Genomic DNA, 20,290 nt, shown 5'->3' with positions numbered 1-20,290 from the left:
CATGCTTGGTGCTGTACCAGAACGACTGTATAAGGCGGTACGCCCCCTCAAGGCAAGCCTGTATGTTCAACCAGCACCCATATACTGGAAACTTGATGAAACTCGTTTTTCTGTTAAGAGGTCAAATAAGGCGTGGCACAAGATTTTTCATAGAGCTATTTCCTTCAAACAAGTGGTAGAAGCCTCGAAAACAACCCTGTAGCAAAATTTGTGAAAGTCGAATCACCCAAGGCTATTCTCTATCTCCGGAAAACATGAGCTCGCGTGTCGAGCCATACTTTCTTTTGACCGTCTGGCGTGAAAACAAGTCTAGGAGCTTCACCAGACTATGCGGCAAAGTCCTGAACACCGAGCGCCTGCGCTTTTTCCTCGATGCCACCCATGGATCGGTTGTCCGGGGATATATACCACCAACACAATGCGAACTCGAGGACTTTGCTAGTAAGGAATCAGCACCCACTGTCACTCCCACTCTGAAGAAGACTGAAACCAATACTAGTACTTCTAGGGCCTTTATGCGACCACTGTGAGTTGAGCCTTGGCTCCCAATTCGCACCCGTTAAGAGGATCCTGACATCACCCCTGGTACGTTAGCCACCAACTTAAAACGAGCAACCAAGGGTTCCCTCTCTTGCGATACCATCTTTTAAAGCGAGCAATGAGCTACCATGTGACAAACACTATGGATTAATATCGGTATCGGTAGTGGGGGAGACCTCCTCAGTAAGGCGCTCAGAGGGACGTTCTTCCTTCGTGATTGCAGTGGTAAAAAGGGGACCATAAATACAGGAAAGAGACCTACTGTCCGCGTCATGAAAGCTGTCAATGCAATTGGTAATAATGTGCCCCACAGTCGGGCGACTGGGCCCCTCACAACCTTTCCTGAGCAACTCGAGATTTCTGATGGACCTTCAGGAAACACGGCGCATAGATCCTACCCGTAGGGGCTTTTAGTCCCAAAATGAATCTCTTCCATAAAGAGGAGTAGCCCACTTAAAACCGCTCTACTGACAAGAAGGTGAAACAGATAGTAACGCACTCGCAAAAGGACTAAACCAAGCTATCCCGAGGTACTTCTCGTAGTGGCCCTAGGAAACTTTAGTCTATTCGGCAAACTATCGCAGGTATCACCGGAAAGTATCCCCTGTATCGTACTGTAATTGAATCACAGCTCAGCTGATAAAGAGTGCACAGTATCCAAATTAAAATTCCCATCTAACTTACCGTCGATTCAACCCATCGTAAAAATACATTAGTTTAAGGGCCTGTTTAGCATTGCCTGGACCGTTCTGTTCGGTGACAGTTCCCCATACAAAAAAAAAAGCTTGTCTTTCAGTTTCCTTCCGTTTTGAAACGGACATCTTGTATGGGGAAGGGTCCTCGAACGGAACGGTCCTGACTTTACCAAACAGGCCCTAAACAATTGCTACGATAGCAGATCAAAACCGAGCACCAGACGCTCCACGGCTTGGGTCTATACACTTCACCCTAGGGCAAACACCAGCGGCAATGAAAGAAAAATATCTAAATCCACGATGTTCAAACGTCGCGAAATCCTCAGTATTATCAGACCGGTTTTCTCGACAACCCTATACTCGAGTACCGTATGATATCATAGGTATCATAAGGATAAGGGATAAAAAAGGGGGGAATGGGGGTAACTCGGGGGTCAATATCGGAAGCGAGGGAATCGGCAGTCACAGGGAAGCAAAACTTGGGTCCATTAGACTACCATACCATCCGAATCGCCCACGCCCCCCGTAATGCATCGCCTTCCACCTATCCATCACGCACTAGCATTATGAGTTTACATCGTTGTATCATACCTGCATCTCAATCCCAAGGGTAAAGCAACACCCCAGAGAATGCTTTCAGTCTCATGTCCATACTTGTGGGAAGCCCTGGCCGGGGACTGAAAGCGTAGAGTCTTGGATAATCCAAATGATTGGACCCTATCAGCAGCCCCGGGAAGCGCCTACCCAGGTTAATCTGAGCGCGAAAGAGCCCGGCAGAAGACATGCCCACCTGACTCTGCTCGTAAAATCGAAGGAAGCTCAGCAAGGGTACCGGTACGGTAAGAAGCCACATGGCGAAGGAAAACTTTCAAAAGAATCGCCATCATTCCAGGTTCGGATCCCCAAGAATAGAACGCGGGGCACAAATAGGGGTGAAGGTACTCGAGTGCAAATATGATACACAAAATAAGTGTGAGGGGTGTCATATTTCCCATTGCCTTCTCCTACGGTATTGGCACGGAGTCTACTTATAAGTACGAGGATATATAACGGAGATAACCTAGCAGTGGGAAAAATTCCCCACAGCATGAGTACAAAAATCTCTGAGTGTTTATTAATCATCACTCGTTTAGCTTTATCTACGCCCCGCCGAATATTATTTCTGCCTCTGTAGTGCGGATCGCGCCGGGGCTACTATAGGAATATCCGAACTATCGGTGTGCTCGAGTAATGTACTAGTTTTGGCACAACCCTTTCCCTGTCAGGAACTGGGCCTGCTGGGAGTGAGAAAGGGAGAGTGGAGGAGATATTTTACCACCCATAGAAAAGAAACCGTGATACGTGTACTATATGGACTACCAAATAATACTCGCAGACTCCGAAATTGCTGTGTGTGCACTTTCACAGAGGTTCCAGTGTACACCGCATAACCTAGTTGGATCCTCTGAGCTGGAAGAGCGCTGGATGGAACAGCAGTAGTCACGTCTTGAGAAATTAAACATACTGACTTTGATCTCACGGGATTTGTTGATAGCCCCACAATTACCTGTACGAGTATGATACTGTACGAGTACAGTACTGTGGAGGCGGCGTAGTCGCAAATCTGGGCACGTTGGGTGGTAGGGTGACACAGCATAGCACATTTTGTGCCCGTTACGACCATGGCACTAGGAGGAAGAAAAGGGGCTCTCAATGCCATTGGGGAATCTTGAATACCGGTAATCCGCAGTTTCCCCCCCACTTTTACTAGTACCAAGAGCCAGTAGAGAATGGGGCCACAGGCATCCACTCCACAAGTAGCAAAGAATTCTCAAGCAATTCTGTGTTTATGGTTTCCTTTTCATTTAGTTCTCACCTTTCTTATCCTTTTTCTTCATACTGTATTCGGACAATGTGCTGGCCTGTCACTACACACCAAAATAAAGGCCCTCACATACACTCCCTCCCGGCATGCAAGTACTCGAGTACAGGTACAGTACATCAAGCACTGGTCTAGTGTCACATAGCCAAAGGATGAGGAATGTGAGCTCATCATGACCCCGCATGACACTCTTCTGTCAAGCCTAAAATGGATAAATTGCGCCAACTTCCTGTTTGCTACAGTTTCCGGCACGATAACAGCTTCGAGAAGAGCATAATACTTCTTGAACCGTGAAGATTTCATCAAATGTCGTGCGGACGAAAGAGAATTGTCACTTGGATGTCAGCTCTAGTTAAGAGATACTAACTCTTTTTGGAGAGAGTTGGTTATGATGTTCTACCCTCTTTCCCAGGTTGTGGGGATGTGAGGTTACCGATATATTCACGGGCAAGGGTGATACATCTCGCACATACTATATCTGCATAGTATCGGTGTGAACATCTCAGCAACCTGCTATTGTGATGTGGACCTTCTCATTCAGCGGGTCATATTGGTCTACTCGAGTATTGCCATAACCAAGGAGAAAGGGCAACACTCTTACCCAATCTTTGCCAAGCAATGCATGCAAATCTGGACAGTGCTGCAAAATATCATCTCTTTCCAATCTTCCCGTTGCCTGGGTAAGGATTACATGAGGTAGGGGATTACTCTCTTATAATCCACCGGTTAAGATATCAGGAATTTATGGCAGTGCCTCTAGTACTCGTATCTGTGTGCATTGAATGATAAATCAGCCAGCGATTCTCTCTGTCTCATAGGAGAAGTTCACCCTGGATGATCGACAGGGGGGAATCAATCAAGTTCATCCTCATGGCAGTTCGAACAAAAGGGGGTGTAACAACGGCTGTAACCCTTTTTGTGGCATGGGAGTTATTGGGGTGCCGGTTGCAGATTAGGGCGGGATCCGTGATTGGATCGGTTACCGCAGCAGCAGAGAAGGATGTAGACACAATTGGAAAGCCATCTCTACTCGTAGAAACCACGGCTTGCGCCAAATTAGCTTTCGCGTTGTGCCTGCATTTCCTAGACTGAATACCGGTATTAAACCGCACTGCCTAGAGTTTGGACCCTTTCAGCTCCCTCTATGAAATCTAAGGTCATTGCGCTGGGGAAGAGAGACCACCGCGTTCTGTTTCGAACGCAGAAAGAGATGTTCCCTTCGTCATCGGCATCTTCTTCACTCTTTTGATTTTTATTATTATCGTATCTCTGGAGGACAATTGAGGCGAGGCGCGTCCTTTGTTAATTCAGAGAGGAAGAAGCAAACGGCCTTTCTCTCTTGCTCTCTTCTGGAAAGGGTGAAACGCATGCATTTCTCACGATCGTTCATTGATTTCAATCTTGTGTTTCTCTGTGAACCCCGTTTTTTGGCTGGGATTAGTTCGTTCTTTCGCAATTGTCTCGCTCGTTCGTTGATATAATAATCAATTGACACCCCGAGCATGAAGCTCGGGACTGTGTCCTTTCTCGCGGCAGTGATTGCTATCCTTTCAATCGGTGTTGGGGTTGAGGCGGCGGCCGACGATAAGCCGAGTGGTTTGAACCCGATTAGCTACCCCCTAGGTGGGAATGTGAATGCGGGGAGCCCGGTGACGATAACATGGCAGGTATGTAGATTGCCGTCTCCCGAATCCGCTCTGTTCTTCGAGTTGGCTTACTGATCTACTACAGCCAAGTACCCCGGGAACCGTCACAATACACGCATTGAAGGGTCCTCCGGATAATCTGAATGATCTTGGTCCTATCGTGGGTCAGTGAAATCTTTGACCGGATTGGATACCCCTTTAGTGATGTGAAGTCTAACAAGTCTTAGCCAGGGTTGACAATTCGGGATCATTTGTTTGGAATGTCCCAAAGACCTTTGAAGATTCGGCAACGATGGGTGCCGGTAACAAGTATGGACTCAAGATCGTAGACGATGCCACTGGAAAATTTGAGTACAGTCCACCGTTTGACATGACTGTTCCTGGATCGACGTTTGGCAGTGCGGCAGCAGGTACTCAGACGAGTGCTGAAATTCCTACTACCACTGCTCCTAAGAAAGCTGCGTCTACAGGCGCTCTAACATCTGCTGCTGCAACGGCGGGAGCCACCGCTCCTGCCTCTATCTCATCATCTGCCACAAAGGAAACGCCTAAAGTTGAGTCTATCCCCACCGAGACAGCCGAACCAACAGAATCCCCCTCCGTGGGCGGAATCCTAAGCGGTGGTGGCGGCGGCGGCAGTTTCAACCTCGGAAAGATTCCCGACCTCGGCCTAATATTTGCTGCATCCGGTGCTGGTGTCGCAGGACTTATAATAATAATAGTGATAGCTGTTGTCTGGGCGAGGATCCACAGTGACAAGAAGAAAGCGGGATATTACAACCCGAAGTCCTTTCGAGACAGGCGTTCACACCTTGAGGCTGAAACCCCGATCACAAGAGCTTACCACAGGCGTCTGTCCTCAACCTCATCCTTCGGGGATGGTGCTCGACCTTCGGAAGTATTCTCGATGGATAACCGCTCACCATCGCCCCCACCGCCAATGCCCACCGCTCCACCGCGGCTTCGGGATCCCCCACCACGACTTGGCCCACCATTGGTCCCTCCCGGACCATCCCCACCGCCAGGGCCACAGACTGCACAAATTCCTCTCTCACCACCGCCACCAATATCCTCCCTACCAACCGCACTCATGGCGCCCCAAAACCCATCATTCTCTGCCGACTTCCCGTTCCCAAGTCAGCCAGATGCACCTTACGCTCCGCGAGTGTATACACCTGTGAGAGCAAACTTCGAAACCCATCCCTTATAGGAATTTGGGGTGGCCGGCTCTTCCTTATCTAGGGATTTGAGCCAGTCACCCCCACCACCATCGTACGAGGCGGTAGAAAGAGAGAAGGATAGGCGCGCCGCGGCGAGATCTTCAAATTGGAGTCTATTGAGTTATTATGATTATTACTTCTACCAAGCGGGTTGAGAACTCTCTGCCCCACCCCGGTCGGACGTGGACGGGTGTGGATGGAAAGGTGGATGGGCGGGTGGATGGATGGATGGCATAAACTAATGTTGGGCAGGGGATTCGTATCATACAGTATCATACTTACTACATATACTTAAGCTATTACAGACAGACTCATACAGCATTGACGTCTTGTACATTCTCATTTTTTATTTTATTTTATTTTTCTAAAGGGAGGGGGAAATATTGGTGGTGCTGGGGGGCGTTTTGTCTTCCCCCCCCCATCATCACCGTCATCGTCATCAGCATCCCGGTAGTCGTGGAACGAAAAAAAAAAAACCGGGGTGTCTCCGCTTTTTTTCCCCCCCTTTCTTTTCTTTGCAGTGGAATTATCGGCCAAACGCCTGAGGTTGTGTGGTCTTTTATTTTATTTTTTTCCATTCCGCTGGTCCTCTCGTTTTCATGGGTGTTTTCCTTCTTTCTTCTCTCTTCGTTCCCTACCACGTTACCCTCAGCGAGGGACTGAGAGCGGGGGTGCCTGATAATTTGTATTAGTGCACAGGTAGTGGCAGTTGTAATTGTTGATTAGTTGGGGAATTTAGTTCTCTGGCGGATTTCTATGACGTTCGAGAGTATATAATATTATGGTTTTGGTATTCTGTACTCGAGTACTGTACTGTACTCGTACAGGTACTGTGTCGATCATCGTTACACGAACACGAATATTAACAAGACGCAAGATTTTGAACTACCGGGTCGACGTCAAAACTTGAGGACACTCATATACAAGAGTCGTATATCCGTCCTCGTTTGAATTGTTGATCATAGTAGCCTCTTACCTGTAGTATAACTAAAATTGATGCACAAATCACCCATTGAATTTCTCCATTCACCTTTCTGAACACTTGCGTTTGACCATTTTTTAAAAATTTAAAATTTTTTGATTCTTATAGGGGGAGGGGGTTAATCAAATACCGGTACAGTCAACGACAGTGGTGGAAATAGGGAATGAAAAGAAAAAAAGAAAAAAAGGTGGGGGGGGAGAATCATCATTATCCCACCCGTTGCATCGCAACATCCTTCCTGCCGCTACGATACACTCAAGCCCCATAATAAGTTGCGTTCTCCCCCATCCCTCCACTCCCATACGCGCTACCTCCCTCCGTTTTATACACCGACGGTGGCATCATCCCCGCCCCGGCCGCTCCTCCATCAACAGGCTTATACCCAGGACTCCCGCTCAACCCCATGAGTCCAATCCCCGCACCATCCCCGGCGGGCGTATACGCATGCCTACTAGACCCCTTCCTCCCAACACGGAACGCGAGCCAGCAAGTGCCCAAATGCAATACGCAACCCAGCAATGAGAAGGCGAAGAGAATCTTGTAAAGGTGGCAGATGACGGTGTAGTCCCCGTAGCTTTCCCTAGAGCACTCGCCCACCGTTTTGCTCCCCATGGCGCGCGCCAGGAAGACAAACGCGACGCCCCAGAGGAGGGCGAGGAGGATGTCGGTTATTAGGACCAGTGTTGGTGGGAGGGTGCGGCAGGAGAGGAGGGTAAAGCTTAGGAGGATGTTTAGGATTGTTAGGACGCCCTATGGAGAGGGGAGGAGGTGGTTAGCGGGGAGTGGAGGAGGGGAGGGGGGGGGGGAGGTACTATCGCGTCTAAAGCGATGAATTCGTATGGAACTCCTAGATCTTCCCTCACCAAGTGGTACGAGAAAAACCCGGTGATCCCAACGACAGCCACTGTTGAGATGAGTTGTAATATGCGTAAAATTATCAACCAACCCTTCGGCCATTGGGGAGGTTGTTTTCTGAACGCCATTGAGTATATCGTCTTCCTGAAGGGAAAAAATAGAAATAAAAAACTCGCAGTTGTGGAAGGATAATAGATGAAATGAAGGGAGTAAGGAGACCAAGGAGACCAGGTGGAGCAGAAATATGCTTCTTGAAGAAAGAAGGTGCTCCAACTCTCACACAATGTTTATTCGAACTCCGCCTACGGTCCACCGGTATCTAACCTCTGTCCAAAGAACTCCATCCAAAGAGCTGAAAGATCGAAACAAGTTAAATTTAAGAAGAGGGTCAAAAACTTTCCCCACCCGCAAACGGTGTGCTAATGGTCCCCCCTCGCAGTGTACGGCTGAGAAGTCGCACGAGAAATACCCAGGAATGTGTTGGGTAGGCGGTCAATCCTGCTAGTACTCGTAGTCAGCAAGCTAGCGAGCGAATGGGTGGTAAAGCAATGGGGAGGGGAGGGGGGGGAGGGAGTGTGGTTTCCGGTAGTACCTGTACAGTACTCGAGTAGCACTCGAGTACGGTACCCAACTCTTGGTAACTAAGATCCTTGTCCCAGGCAAGAAGTATTGTAAGGGTACTAGGACCCGACAACAAGGAGGGGGTACTCGAGTGCGAGTATATTTCGTATGGCCGCAGATGCGCACAGGTTTTTTGCCATATATTTCTTTACCCCCTCTTGTCAGTTACAATATTGTGCCAGTACGAGTACCGTAACTTTGCATGAGGCAAGTACAGTACAAGTACAGCACCAATGCTTGAGAAAACAAACTAAACGACTTGTAACTAGCCCAGCCATGTGGAGGCTTAAAGTAAGTCCTTTTGATGGTTAGGTTTCCCTTGCTGCTTCGTTTCCACGTTTGTTATGGGCTGGGATTGCGCGATATGAAGGTCCCCTCCCAGGCTGCGTATGATCGGCAGGCAGCGTGGTGGGGTCTACTGGTATGGTACTCGTACTCGAGTATCACCTACAATACTATGATATCCGGTTTTTTTTGCCAAGAACAGAGCTTGTTTAGGGTTGGATTGGATGGTGCTGGATGTCTGAGATCAGCCGTTTTGGCAGCCAAGCTCACACCCTATGGAATTGACGGCCAACACACCCTTATCGTAAAGGAATATGATGATCGAAGAAAACTCTCCGCAGGGCTATTACTCAATATCATACCCATACAAGTATTTACTTTACTTGCCCATTCCGAAGTATCCTGATTCAATCCTGGGATCTCGGCGTTTACTGGGCACAAACTGTGCCAAGATAGTTCTTGAATAGGCAATAAACTTTGCTCTTGATTGCGTGAGTGTCTGGTGAGGAACATGGCTCTCGCAGGAAATAGTACTCGTATCGTACAGGTAGTCTACTCGTACTGTACTCGCACAATAAGTTACCGGGTATCATAATTAAGTGTGTGGGTCTAATACTCCCTGCTTCTTATTCGGCTATGTGTGTGGCTCTGTTTAGACTAATCACCATACCAGACCCTAATAAGTGATTTGCACCCACAATTCACAGCTGTCTAATTGTTTTGGACCCAGAACCGACCCCTTGTTCACTGGGGCATAATTTATGATACCGGTAGTGATACTTGAGGAAGGCTTGATCTAGTACTCACTCGGTTAAAAAAAGGTAGTGTTTGTGGGAGGAAAGGAGCTAATTTCAGATGCCCAGGACCACTCAACCTTGGCACTGCCCTGTCCTGGCGAAAAGCCGGATACCGGTAATGGAGGATAATACTGTTAAGTTGGTGCATAGAACATGGGACTAGACTAAGTTAGATAGCGAGTACACTATGCACTCGAGTACTCGTACTCGTAGTCGGAACCACCATGATAGAACAAGGAGAGCACCACAGCCAGGGCACGACCACCTGAACCGCACAGTCATCGTACAGTATCGCATCCTAAAGATTTGCAGTAAAGTTACTCGAGTCAGCGTCATCTGTGTAGTGCAGCACAAAGCCCACCATAAAAAACGAATGCACCCAAAATCTCAACCTTAACCCGACCGCCACCCTCCTGGTCCCACCAACCGATAGGCAAGCTTCTACTCGAGTACTGGTGCCTTGCGCTCCGCAGCAGCGCAACTCTAGTTCACCACCCCAGCTCAGCTCTGCCGGCCGAGTTCAGCACCTGTCATATTAGTCTACGTACTGTACGAGTACAGTACTCGTACAAGTACAGACCCCTCCCTTGTTCCGCTCCTCCGCTGTGTCAGCACTGCCCGAGAGTGAAATCCGTGCATGGCCCCATACAAACAGCTAGAGGGTTGTCAAAGGAACTGCACTTTAGATTCTAGAGCGATCGCAACGGGCGAAAGGTATTATGCCGATAAAATGTTGCTCGATTCACACTTACGGATCTCAGACAAAAGTGCTATCCTGGTAATTCACATTGAATACAGGTAAAATCGCGGAACGCCGAAACACACAGTCCCCATTGGTTAGATAGTAGGAGGCTAAGATTACTAATATTGGGCAAACCAGCGGCGAACTTTGTAGATTACTAGGGAGGTTTTGCTAGGAATGCTAGTGCTCTAGGACAAAAATAGAGACAAGTAACTTAGTCTTGAAGCAAGTCTCTGAATATCCAGAATGACCTCCATTTGCGAGTTGAACCAATAAAATACCGGTAAAGAAGGTAGCTGGAAATTAACCAAACTGGGGTATAATATCAAAAAAAAAAAAAAAACTCCGGATTTCATCTCATACAGATGAGTAGGAATTGAGCCCACCAGAGGCCCGAGTTCTTCAAGAGAAAGAGCTGCCCATCATTCAGTAGCAAGCACAAAGAGACTCATTTGTAGTAGGAAAGCGTGTCCAGACAGGGGTAAGTTCTCCCAAATTCTCATACAGATTCCTTCTCCGGTTTAGTGGGTGAAATTCAGTGAGAAATTGGAGGCGTGAAAAATTCTCTGGTTCAGCACGTTTCCGGATAGTGGGGTGCGAGGTAATTTAGTCTACTTGTTTTCAGCCTTGGAAAGTCTGGTGGCGTTTCGTCGCGCACTAGTACTCGAGTATGTGTCGGGTCGTGTGGCAGGAGGGAGGGAGAAATCAATTGTAGTCTAAGCCCGGGGAGCTGGGAGGTAGACTAAATTTATCATATCATCCTGTGCTCGAGTCCTGCAGAGCGCAAGCGCGGTGCAGGATTGCTTGTGTTTCGCTCTATCGAGTTGTGGTGTCATATTATGGATGTTTACTCGAGTATACGTATGATGGTTGGGAGATCAAAGTATTGTGTGGTGTAGTAGTGTAGGCATAGTTCTGCACATTCGGCGGGAGGCTTTATTATAGCTCTGTGTACTTGTACTGTACAGTAGTATTATGCTAACTTGTACTTAGTTGTTGCATTGAGACAGCAAAGCTTTTTTTTTTTTTAAAGAAAAGGCCGCGATCGGCGCTCCCGCTGCACAAGTAACTTGTACCTAACAAGTTTAACACGATAGTCGTAGGATAGGAAATGATGTGAAATAGAATGAGGTGAAAAGCAAGCATATCATAACATCAGGAATTATTATTTTTTCTGCCCAAACCATCACTACCAAACTCCAGTAATAAGAAAAATTTGTAACAGAAGGGAAAAAGAGAAAAGGGAGGGGGGATGCATGGAAATGGTCACAATGTTGAAAGGACGAGGAAAAGTGTGAGGCTAAAGGGGGGAAGGAAAGCTAAGCCAAATTCCACAAATTCAGGAAATTCATCCGTCTCATAATCTCCGCGTCGCCCTTCCGGTCTGATAACTCCTTCATCTTTCGACTATCAGAGCCCATGAGGACTTCGTCGTCCTCTTTGTTCCAGATGCCCGGGATATCCGCCGGTTTTTCGCCTTTTGAGATTGCCTTGAGAAGAGTTTCTATGTTGGCTTTGACACCAGAGGTGCGTTCTACAGCTTGGATCACTTCAGATGCCGAAAGACCGAATTTCTTTTCGCAGTAGTCGAGGTAGCGATGCATCTCCTCGATTCCAGCCTTGTCCGTTTCTGTGACGGTTTTTCTCGCAGATTCAGATACGTTTGCTCTGGAAGCCTTGGACTGGGGAGTATTGGCGTGGGTGGGGGCGGTGGACATTGTGGGCTTGCTGGGTACTTCATCGTCTTCTGGCCATAAGGGATCGAAGTTCATCTCTGTTGAAAGTGTCCCCTCGTCAATTTCGGCGCTGAAGATAGCCTGGGTACTCATAGTGTCGTAGGAGAGTCTTGTCTTCTTGGTCATGGGAGACTTGGCTAGAATAGATTTGGGCGGCGTTGACTTGGAAAGTGGCTTTTTTTCTGGGGTTGGCCTCTTGGGTGATTTGGCTGGTGTTTCAGATATTTTGACGACTTGGCCCATTTTTGTGGACTCTCCCGCGGCCTTTTTGACAGGCGTCTTGACCACCTCAACCAATGCTTTCGGTGCTAACGCAGATGCGTCTTCTACAGATTTCTCCGCACTTGTTGGAACGAGCCCACCCAATTCAATTGATGGCTGACGTTTATGCCGAGGTGATTGATCGGGGGTAGATGGTACCTCTGATATGGACGCATATCTCTTCCTCGGTCTCTTCACCGCTTGACTGACTTGAGGCGTTTGCCCATCGTCGGCGTGCTTGCGTTTCTGAGGGGAGTTTTTATTTTGAGGTGTTTGAGGCTTGGCCGATAGAGAAGCTTCCCCTGGCGTAGCTAATGAGGAGGTAGTTGGGTTAATAACTACTCTCCATTGGGGCAGTTTTGCGGCCACCTGCTCAGAATCAAGCATGACGGGGGCAGTGAAACCATGATTACCTGGTAATCTTCGCTTTGCAGGTGTAGAACTAGTGACGGGCGACCCCGAATCCTTTTCAGGACCTGGGTTTCGCGGCGTCACGTCTTTCTTCAACGATTCGCTTGAACGAGATTCTAGTTGTATCGGGCTTTGTAACTGTAAGCTCTTGGCGCTATGGAAAGATGCGGCGGCCCCTCGCTCTTCTTGGAGCACCTTCGCCTTATTATCTGACTTCCGGAGCTCAGGAAGTATAACGCTGTAAAAGCAGGCGGTCCACTCCTGCCAACTATGGGTGGAATACTAGAAAACAGGGTGTCAGTTCACAATATTGAATCTGGATTATGGGATTAGATCGAAATGGCTAATAAAACTACCTGTCGGCTGAGTAACTTGAATATCTTCATTGGGTGGTCTGATGAATTGATCTCCTCCGCCTTATCCATCAACAATTTCTTATCAGCATTGGTAAAGTTGCTAAAGAGTTCACTATCGCTCTCGCTATCACTATTGGCGCCGTCCTCTTCTCTATTATGTATTGTTTTCAGCGTATCTCTATTTATGGGAGGTGACTCGCGTTCGGGCTTCGGATTGGATGATTCTTGCCCCACAGGTCCATTGGGCATAATTTTAGAGAAGTGGTCCACCCATCGACCACGCCAACTATGCATGGTATGTTGTGGATACTAGTTTGAAGCATGAGCGGAGCGAACGGTTGACATAGATATTGAACCGGGGGCATACTTCGTCTGCTAACTTCTGGTATACGGCGTTACCACCCAGCCTGACACCTGGTACACTAATGGCTCGGAAGAGGATATCGTCATCTTCCTGGGTGAACAAAGTCCGTCTGGAAATGAATGTTAGGAACAGGATATACAAATATAATGATTTCCAATAAGTCTTACCCTGATTTTCCGAGCTTCGTAGTTTTTGATTGTGATATTGAGCCGGACAGAGCCCTTTTTTTCTTCGCAACGACCAGATGAGCCTCCAGATCGACAAGCTTGCGTTCTTTGAGACAGGCATCAATGTATTCGTAAGAATATCTAGAGCGTGTTTACATCAGTCAAATTTCTCTAATCTCGTTAGGGCTAAGACGGGACGAACAATTTGTCGTTTTGTGGTGTCACCTTCAAATGGTCAACCAGACAGATTTCAGCATCCTTTTCGCTATCCACAAGAACACCACCATTCGTCTAAATTTTGCCATGCGAACTAGTTAGTATAGAGGTCTAACGAACATGTATTGGGAGATGGTACTCATACCTGTATGAGCTTTTTGTAATTTGGGCGAGCGGGAACTTGTAAGGAGAGCCAGAACTTGGTGCCGTCAAAGAGACTACCGTACAGAGGAGCAGAGAGATCTCCCTCCTGTATCGTAGCCATCTAGTCGTTCGTGGTGTTGAAGGGTTGTGTTGATGAAAACCGGTAGTGGGGGCGAGCGATGAGTGGACGTGGAGGGGAAGTTGGAATTTGGGACGCGTCGGTAGATCGATGTGTGGGATGACGCGACTTGATGTGGAAGGAGGGTCACTTCATCACCTCGATCCTCGTGACTTGACTTCCGCTTAGGGTTTGGGGAGAACCACCTCAAAGTTAACAATATGTTGTCTCTATTGGTTACCGGTACTTAACCGCGGGTTATCCCTTCTCAGGCACCTTTTCTTTTACGAGTACGGTGCTGTATGATATGATATTATCATAGGTACATACCTGTACTCGAGCAGTGTTTTGCTAAAATGAACCGCCTTTGGGGAGCACAGTGACTCAAGACAGTAAATTTATCCGTCGAGACCATAATACGTTTTATCTTAATAATAATTTAAGTAATCAATCCAGGCTCCCCCCTACAATTGCCCCGTCAGATGAGGTGGGTTGAGGCTCCGCCATCGACGTCAGGCCGCGTGAAAGGTTGCAGAGTGCCAAAAGCTATTTCTCCTATCCGCACTTCCGTCCATTCTAAATTCTATCACCAAAAAGAAGTGACAAGTCTTACTTTCTCCCTTTCCCCCCCAGTACAGCAGAACTTCCCCAAGTGCTAATGCTGTCGCAAGTGAATTTTCATCCTCCGTGCCTTATACCTTTATCTTGACCTTCCTAAGGTATTTGTTTTCTTCTCCAACAAGGGAAGCGAGAGCGTAGAAGTGTTTGCGGCATTTCAGGTACCATCGGTATGCAAACTCCACCTCACCAAACGTTGGAACCCAGGACGGGTAACAGTGGGCCTAACTATCATCAAGCTACAGCCTTTAATAAAGGGCAGATTGATATCGGTGTTTAGGGGCTTCTCGGCTCTCCGACTTGCGCAAATAGTCGAACCCCGAAACGCTATTCTCCGGGGGATGGGTACAATCCGGCAAGTTGGGTTGGTGATTCTGGGCATTTCGTTCTTTACTTTTATTGCTCTGTTTGGCCATGTTCCGAGATTAAGGTGACATTCCTGTTCCTAGTTTTTACTTCATTCCTTGTGCGGTTGGGTGCCGGATATTCTGGATTTATGGCTTTCTTTTTCGGCCCTACCCTTTTTCCCCAACCTTCCTTCCTCGATGCCGTATCATACCGTACTCGAGTAGTTTGCTTGAATAGGTGGTTTGGCTCCTAACCTTGATTGGTGCGCCAAGATCCACTCCTATAGGTTGGATAAACCGATTCATGTGGAGCGTCTTCCCGAGATGGCTTTCCTATATTGATAGAAGATTTACGGGAGGTTACATTGGCCCTTTGGTCTCTGGGATCGGGAACTACCTGATGAATGAAAAACACCCCGTGATAATGGTGAGCGACGTATCAAACTTTTATCTTTATGTTTGCAACGGTCGGGGTCTCATGGGGGTGCCTTGTAGGCATTCTACCTCACTCTTGTCTCGGGGGGATTGTACATGTTTATCAAAGATGGCTGGCAATACCTCTCACCAACTCACAAGCTATTCCCCCCCTTCCGTCCCTGATGAGCCCCTAAAAACTAACATCTTTCAGGATTTTTGTCCCCATTGTCGGTATTCTGCCGTACATTACCATGTATCAAGCTGCCAACTCCGATCCTGGCTTCGTGACTCCCGAAAACCATGAGCGCGCACTGCGGGTCTATCCATACGACCATGTGAACTTCCGTCCAGGGGTAATTTGTAGGACCTGCCACCTCCGGAAACCCGCGAGATCGAAACATTGCTCAACATGTTTGTGCCTCCAAACCGTAGCGTTTTCCTTTCTAACTCTGCACAGGCAAACATTGTATAGCCAAGCACGATCATCACTGCGTATTTATCCGCTGTCGGATTATTGGCTGATAGCTAACAAGTGGCAGGTGTGGATCAACAATTGTGTCGGACAACTCAACATACGACACTTTATTTACTTTTTGGGAGCAACTGATGCCCTTTTAACATATGGCGTTTATCTCACCTTTGATATTCTCCAAAACGTGTTCATGCTCCGAGCAGTCATACCATCTAATGTACCAATGTCAAGTCTTCCCTGGTCAATCTACATGCACCTCCTGGGAATAATGATAGTCGAGGAAATCTACATAGGCGCAGTATTCCTCCTAGCATCACTAACCGGAATCCTTAGTTACGGCTTCACAATCTACCATCTGTTCCTCCCCCTCCTCCCTCTCCACGCATCGCTGCTAACGCTTAATTAGCTACCTAATATGGGCCGGCACAACCACTAACGAAACCATAAAATGGTCAGACTGGCAAGACGATATCAAAAATGGTGACATCCTAATAGCAGAACCGGACGAGAGCCCACCCTATGCTGAAGACGACGAATATGACGAAGACGAGCTCTGCCGGCACTGGCCAAAACGCACAACACAGCTGTTCTACCGCCGGGACCCTGAGAATGTGACAGAGTTACCTCGCGGGTTCTTATGGCGCAGGGTTGAGTCCCTGAGTGAGATGGATAATGTATACGATTTGGGGTGGAGTAAGAATTTTCGAGACGTGTTTTGGCCTCGGGAGTTGTAGATCTGATTGGTTATTTGTTTTGGCTATTCGGGCTGAGAGATTGCGGGTAGTTCTTGGGTTTGGTAGATTATTATATTATGGCTTCTGGAGTTTGCGTGGAATTGGATAAATCAATGGATGTTAGCCCATCACTAAGTACAAACTTCAAGGGAGCGTCAGAAATGGTGTGCCAAGAGTGATCTCCCTCAATGTTGAATTGTGCTTTATCTTTATCATATCATACTGAGAGCAATGACCCATGGAAGGGGAAATATCCATATTATACACTAGAACGCTGGTTTAAACTTCTTTCTTCCCCTGTGGCCCTCGTCAGCCCACCACAAAAACCCACGCCCAGCTTATCGTACTCTTTCCGTTGTGTTTGGCCCTTGCCTATGATTCACTCCACCCTGCCTCTTCCGGGGATTCCCTTGTTTTCCGAAGAAAAAAAAGGGGAAAAAAAAAGGGAGGGCTGAAGGAGGTACTTAGATGAGTAGTCCTTCACTCAAGGTGGGTTAGGTGCTTGGTGGGCCTTCGGGGCTGCGGTGTGAGCTTATTATTAAGAAACCAGGAGTGTGGTTACAAAATTGGAAAAATAAAAATTTAATACCCTGATGGCATATTCCATTACTGGGTCCATGGCGCTTTCATTCATGACGGTATCATTGGAAAAGTCTGCAGTGCTTGGACACAAGGAGAGGAGCGTATTGGTAGGGGCAGCTGGGTGGGCAGATTTTCGGTCCATCGATTGGGACAGCCAACATGTAACCTAGAGATTGCGGTTACTTCCGTATCCTTCCTCGGGAGCCATCATGGCACAAAATATACTCGTTGGATGGGTCAACCAAGATTCAAGATCGAGTGTGCCTTGGTGGCTGCTATAGGAATGAAATCGTAAAAATTCAGTTGTGGTTATTTAAGTTGAACCATCTAATCCAGAGGTCGTGGGGATTCAATAAACTAAGATCTACTCTACCTTCCCTTCTCCCTCGGTGGTGGGCGTAGTCAGACGAGTGGATATACGATTCTCCATCCCTGGAATTCGTGTGATGGTCAAAATATTTTTCGGTCTTTAGATCACTGCATCCCCCTATCAATGCCCACAACTATCTCTTATAGCCCTGGTGGCCCCTGGGAGGCACCTAAGAAGACTAATAATTTATATCAGAATATTCCGGATTATGCCCGATGAGTTGTTTGGGGGTTATCTGGGAGCCACCGGGGGGTTTATAGATCTTGGAGGGCGGTAATTGATATTCCTAGTAGCTGGAGAATCTGAAGCAATCTCGGGCGTTCCCCCTTTGCAGGCGTCTGATGTCTCTAGGCGCGAATAGAAAGAAGCTAATGTGGCACTGGAGAAGGATCTCAAATCGTGGCTATTTGGGATATATCTACCCTGTGTTTTCATACTAGTCGAGCAAGAAAACACACCAGCTATTGCTTTTCTTTTCTTTTCTTTTCTGGCAAACGGTCTGCTTTCTTATATTTCTACCCTTTCCCCGGCGACCCCGTCGTTAATAAACAGGTCCTAGCGGGGCAGTTATTTACAGTCCCCTCGAGGACCGCAGTCTCAGCAAGGAAGATGCCTAGACAGAGTGGGGCTGCACATGGCCCTCAGGACTGCCGGCTTCTACCGAGGACTACGGGAAATTGTTGTAGGAGTTTTCCATTTTTATCATCATTTTCTTTCCAATGGCGTCTGTCCTATGTATGAGTAGTCAGTGTGTTATTTTGAGTTGAGTTAAGGCGGCCCCCCCCATGATCGGAAGGATACGAGGACTGAGTTTCTTTCACCACCTCGCTATCATGGAAAATCACTCGTTTAAAGTTAAATTTCTCAAACTTGGAAATGTCGAATCGCAAGTAATCCAAGATATCATATCATACCAACCGCCATTCTGCGTCCCCGTTACCAGTATATCCGGCAGATCCCATCCCTGTGGCCTGTGGGTCTGTGCACCCCGGGACATTATCATGGAAGAACCTCTGATGGGGCTAGTCGTCTTCCCCATTTTTTATCTACATACCTATGAGAAAACCTCTAGCCACTTCTGGGCAGGCTAAGAAGCCATGGAATATCCTAGCCCACCCTTAGGGTAGGACTGCTTCCCTGGAGAAAACCCCGGTCATGAGTGGGCGGGTGTCAATAGCTGGCGGTGGATGTATCTCTAGAGTTAGATGTTAGCCATACTTGAGTGATATGAACTACAAGGTACCCTAGCCTTCCCATCGGTGGGCTCGGGGTATGGGTCCTCCAAGGGAAGAATTTGGGAGATTTTTGGTTTGCTCATATGGATCGAGTGAGGAGAGCTCTTGGACAAGAAGCGGTTCCAACGGTCCTATTCTTCTCACCCAGACCGAGACAGACGCCTGCTGACTCCGCCTCGTGCTTGGGGTATTTCAAATATCCCATCGGTTCTTTTGTCCGACTGACTCTTAGCTGTTGACTTGAGTTATAAGTTGCGTGCGTTTACCACCACCTTTGAGATTTTAGTAATCTCAAATCCCGAACACCTAGTAGGCAACTAACACCCGAAGACGGACGAACTGGACGCATTGATTGCTAGTGGTATTCGGGGAGAGGGCAAAGTGAGGGGAGACTGCTGCCAAGAAATATCTTCTCGGGTCACCGAAGCTGGAGAACTTCACACGCTGCTGCCCCTGCCGGAAAGGGTTCTAACGAAAGGGGACGGTGTCCAAATGAATTCTACCAACGGGGGTTCGCGCCATGTCACTAAAGAAATGCTCTCCAAAAAACTTCGAACCAGGAAGGTTCAACTAGTTTTATGACACCCTCCACTCTACGTCCTTTTCTAGACCTAGAACGTGTCTGGGGAGGGACGAGGGCTTGAGGGTGAGGACGATAAACCAAACCCTGACTTTGGGCCAGGAGGTTGTTCCTCCTCCGCCCTCACCACTCCCACTCAGACCACGCCATACCTGTATGATATTTCATCCTAAGCGGTTAATTATTGGCCTCGGGGGGGTGAGATCCAGCTTGGGAACCCAGGAAGCCCGGGTTTGCGGGATTGTGACGTTGCTGTTAGACATTGCACCGTAGTTGAGGTATGTTATTCTTGGAAAATATATGTACTCAAATTTGGGGGGAAAGAGATGGAGGGGAGTGAAAATGGTATCATGAGAATCTGCAGGTTGGGGGTGTTGTCTTGTGGAGATAGATTCGTTAGTGCAAGGCTGTTTCTGATGGGGTATCATATGATATCCGGCCCGGAGGGTGGTAAGGGCTGATAAACTAAGGGGGTCTACCCTGTTTTCTTTCCTCCCTAGATGGTGAACCTGGCCAATTAGACAGACTTGCGATATGATACCCAATCCACAGAATCCATGTGATGCCAGAAAAAATCTTTTGGTCTTGCGATTGTTGCTCACATCGCTCTTGCGGTGATTACGCTAGTTCCAGGTATTGCATAATGGGGGATATTATAGGGTGGTTTGGATTATATACTTGTATAGTCTACATCAGTCCGCACAGTCGGAAAAAGCAATCAAAAAACTAGAAAAAATGCATAATCCTCCGGAATGCTCAATGCACAATGCTCCGCCCGGCCCCCAAAACGACGACATGATAAACGCCCCTCCTACGCCAACCAACGCATAAACATCATCCGGGTGGAAGAAACGAACATACGTAGCTCCCCTGCGAGGCATGCTCACATCCCGCTTGTAACTGTGGCGCCAGCACTCG

The 20,290-nt window shown here is 47.8% G+C and overlaps 3 protein-coding genes; 2 read left to right on the top strand and 1 right to left on the bottom strand.

The window, feature by feature from the left end:
• Positions 1-4,192: 4,192 nt before the first annotated feature.
• Positions 4,193-5,952, top strand: GSTUM_00002702001 (uncharacterized protein; the record flags this gene model as incomplete). XM_002836420.2 has 3 exons in its annotated part: positions 4,193-4,763; positions 4,828-4,906; positions 4,970-5,952. The coding sequence occupies exons 1-3, from the start codon at positions 4,599-4,601 to the stop codon at positions 5,950-5,952; spliced, it is 1,227 nt and encodes a 408-aa protein (XP_002836466.1). The 5' UTR covers positions 4,193-4,598.
• Positions 5,953-11,233: 5,281 nt separating this feature from the next.
• GSTUM_00002701001 (uncharacterized protein) lies at positions 11,234-14,020 on the bottom strand (the record flags this gene model as incomplete). XM_002836419.2 has 6 exons in its annotated part: positions 11,234-12,934; positions 13,009-13,317; positions 13,376-13,481; positions 13,540-13,680; positions 13,742-13,830; positions 13,901-14,020. 6 exons carry the CDS (start codon positions 14,018-14,020, stop codon positions 11,564-11,566), a joined length of 2,136 nt encoding a protein of 711 aa, XP_002836465.1. The 3' UTR covers positions 11,234-11,563.
• A 629-nt stretch (positions 14,021-14,649) lies between these two features.
• On the top strand, positions 14,650-16,736 carry GSTUM_00002700001 (uncharacterized protein). XM_002836418.2 has 9 exons: positions 14,650-14,805; positions 14,881-15,065; positions 15,256-15,409; positions 15,478-15,495; positions 15,611-15,640; positions 15,705-15,810; positions 15,857-15,891; positions 15,939-16,228; positions 16,278-16,736. Exons 2-9 carry the CDS (start codon positions 14,977-14,979, stop codon positions 16,603-16,605), a joined length of 1,050 nt encoding a protein of 349 aa, XP_002836464.1. The 5' UTR covers positions 14,650-14,805; positions 14,881-14,976; the 3' UTR covers positions 16,606-16,736.
• Positions 16,737-20,290: the final 3,554 nt, after the last annotated feature.

Source organism: Tuber melanosporum (assembly GCF_000151645.1).
Source record: "Tuber melanosporum whole genome shotgun sequence assembly, scaffold_146, strain Mel28".
Taxonomy (NCBI): domain Eukaryota; kingdom Fungi; phylum Ascomycota; class Pezizomycetes; order Pezizales; family Tuberaceae; genus Tuber; species Tuber melanosporum.
The sequence above is the reverse complement of the archived record's forward strand: the minus strand, read 5'-3'. Positions and strand labels throughout refer to the sequence as shown.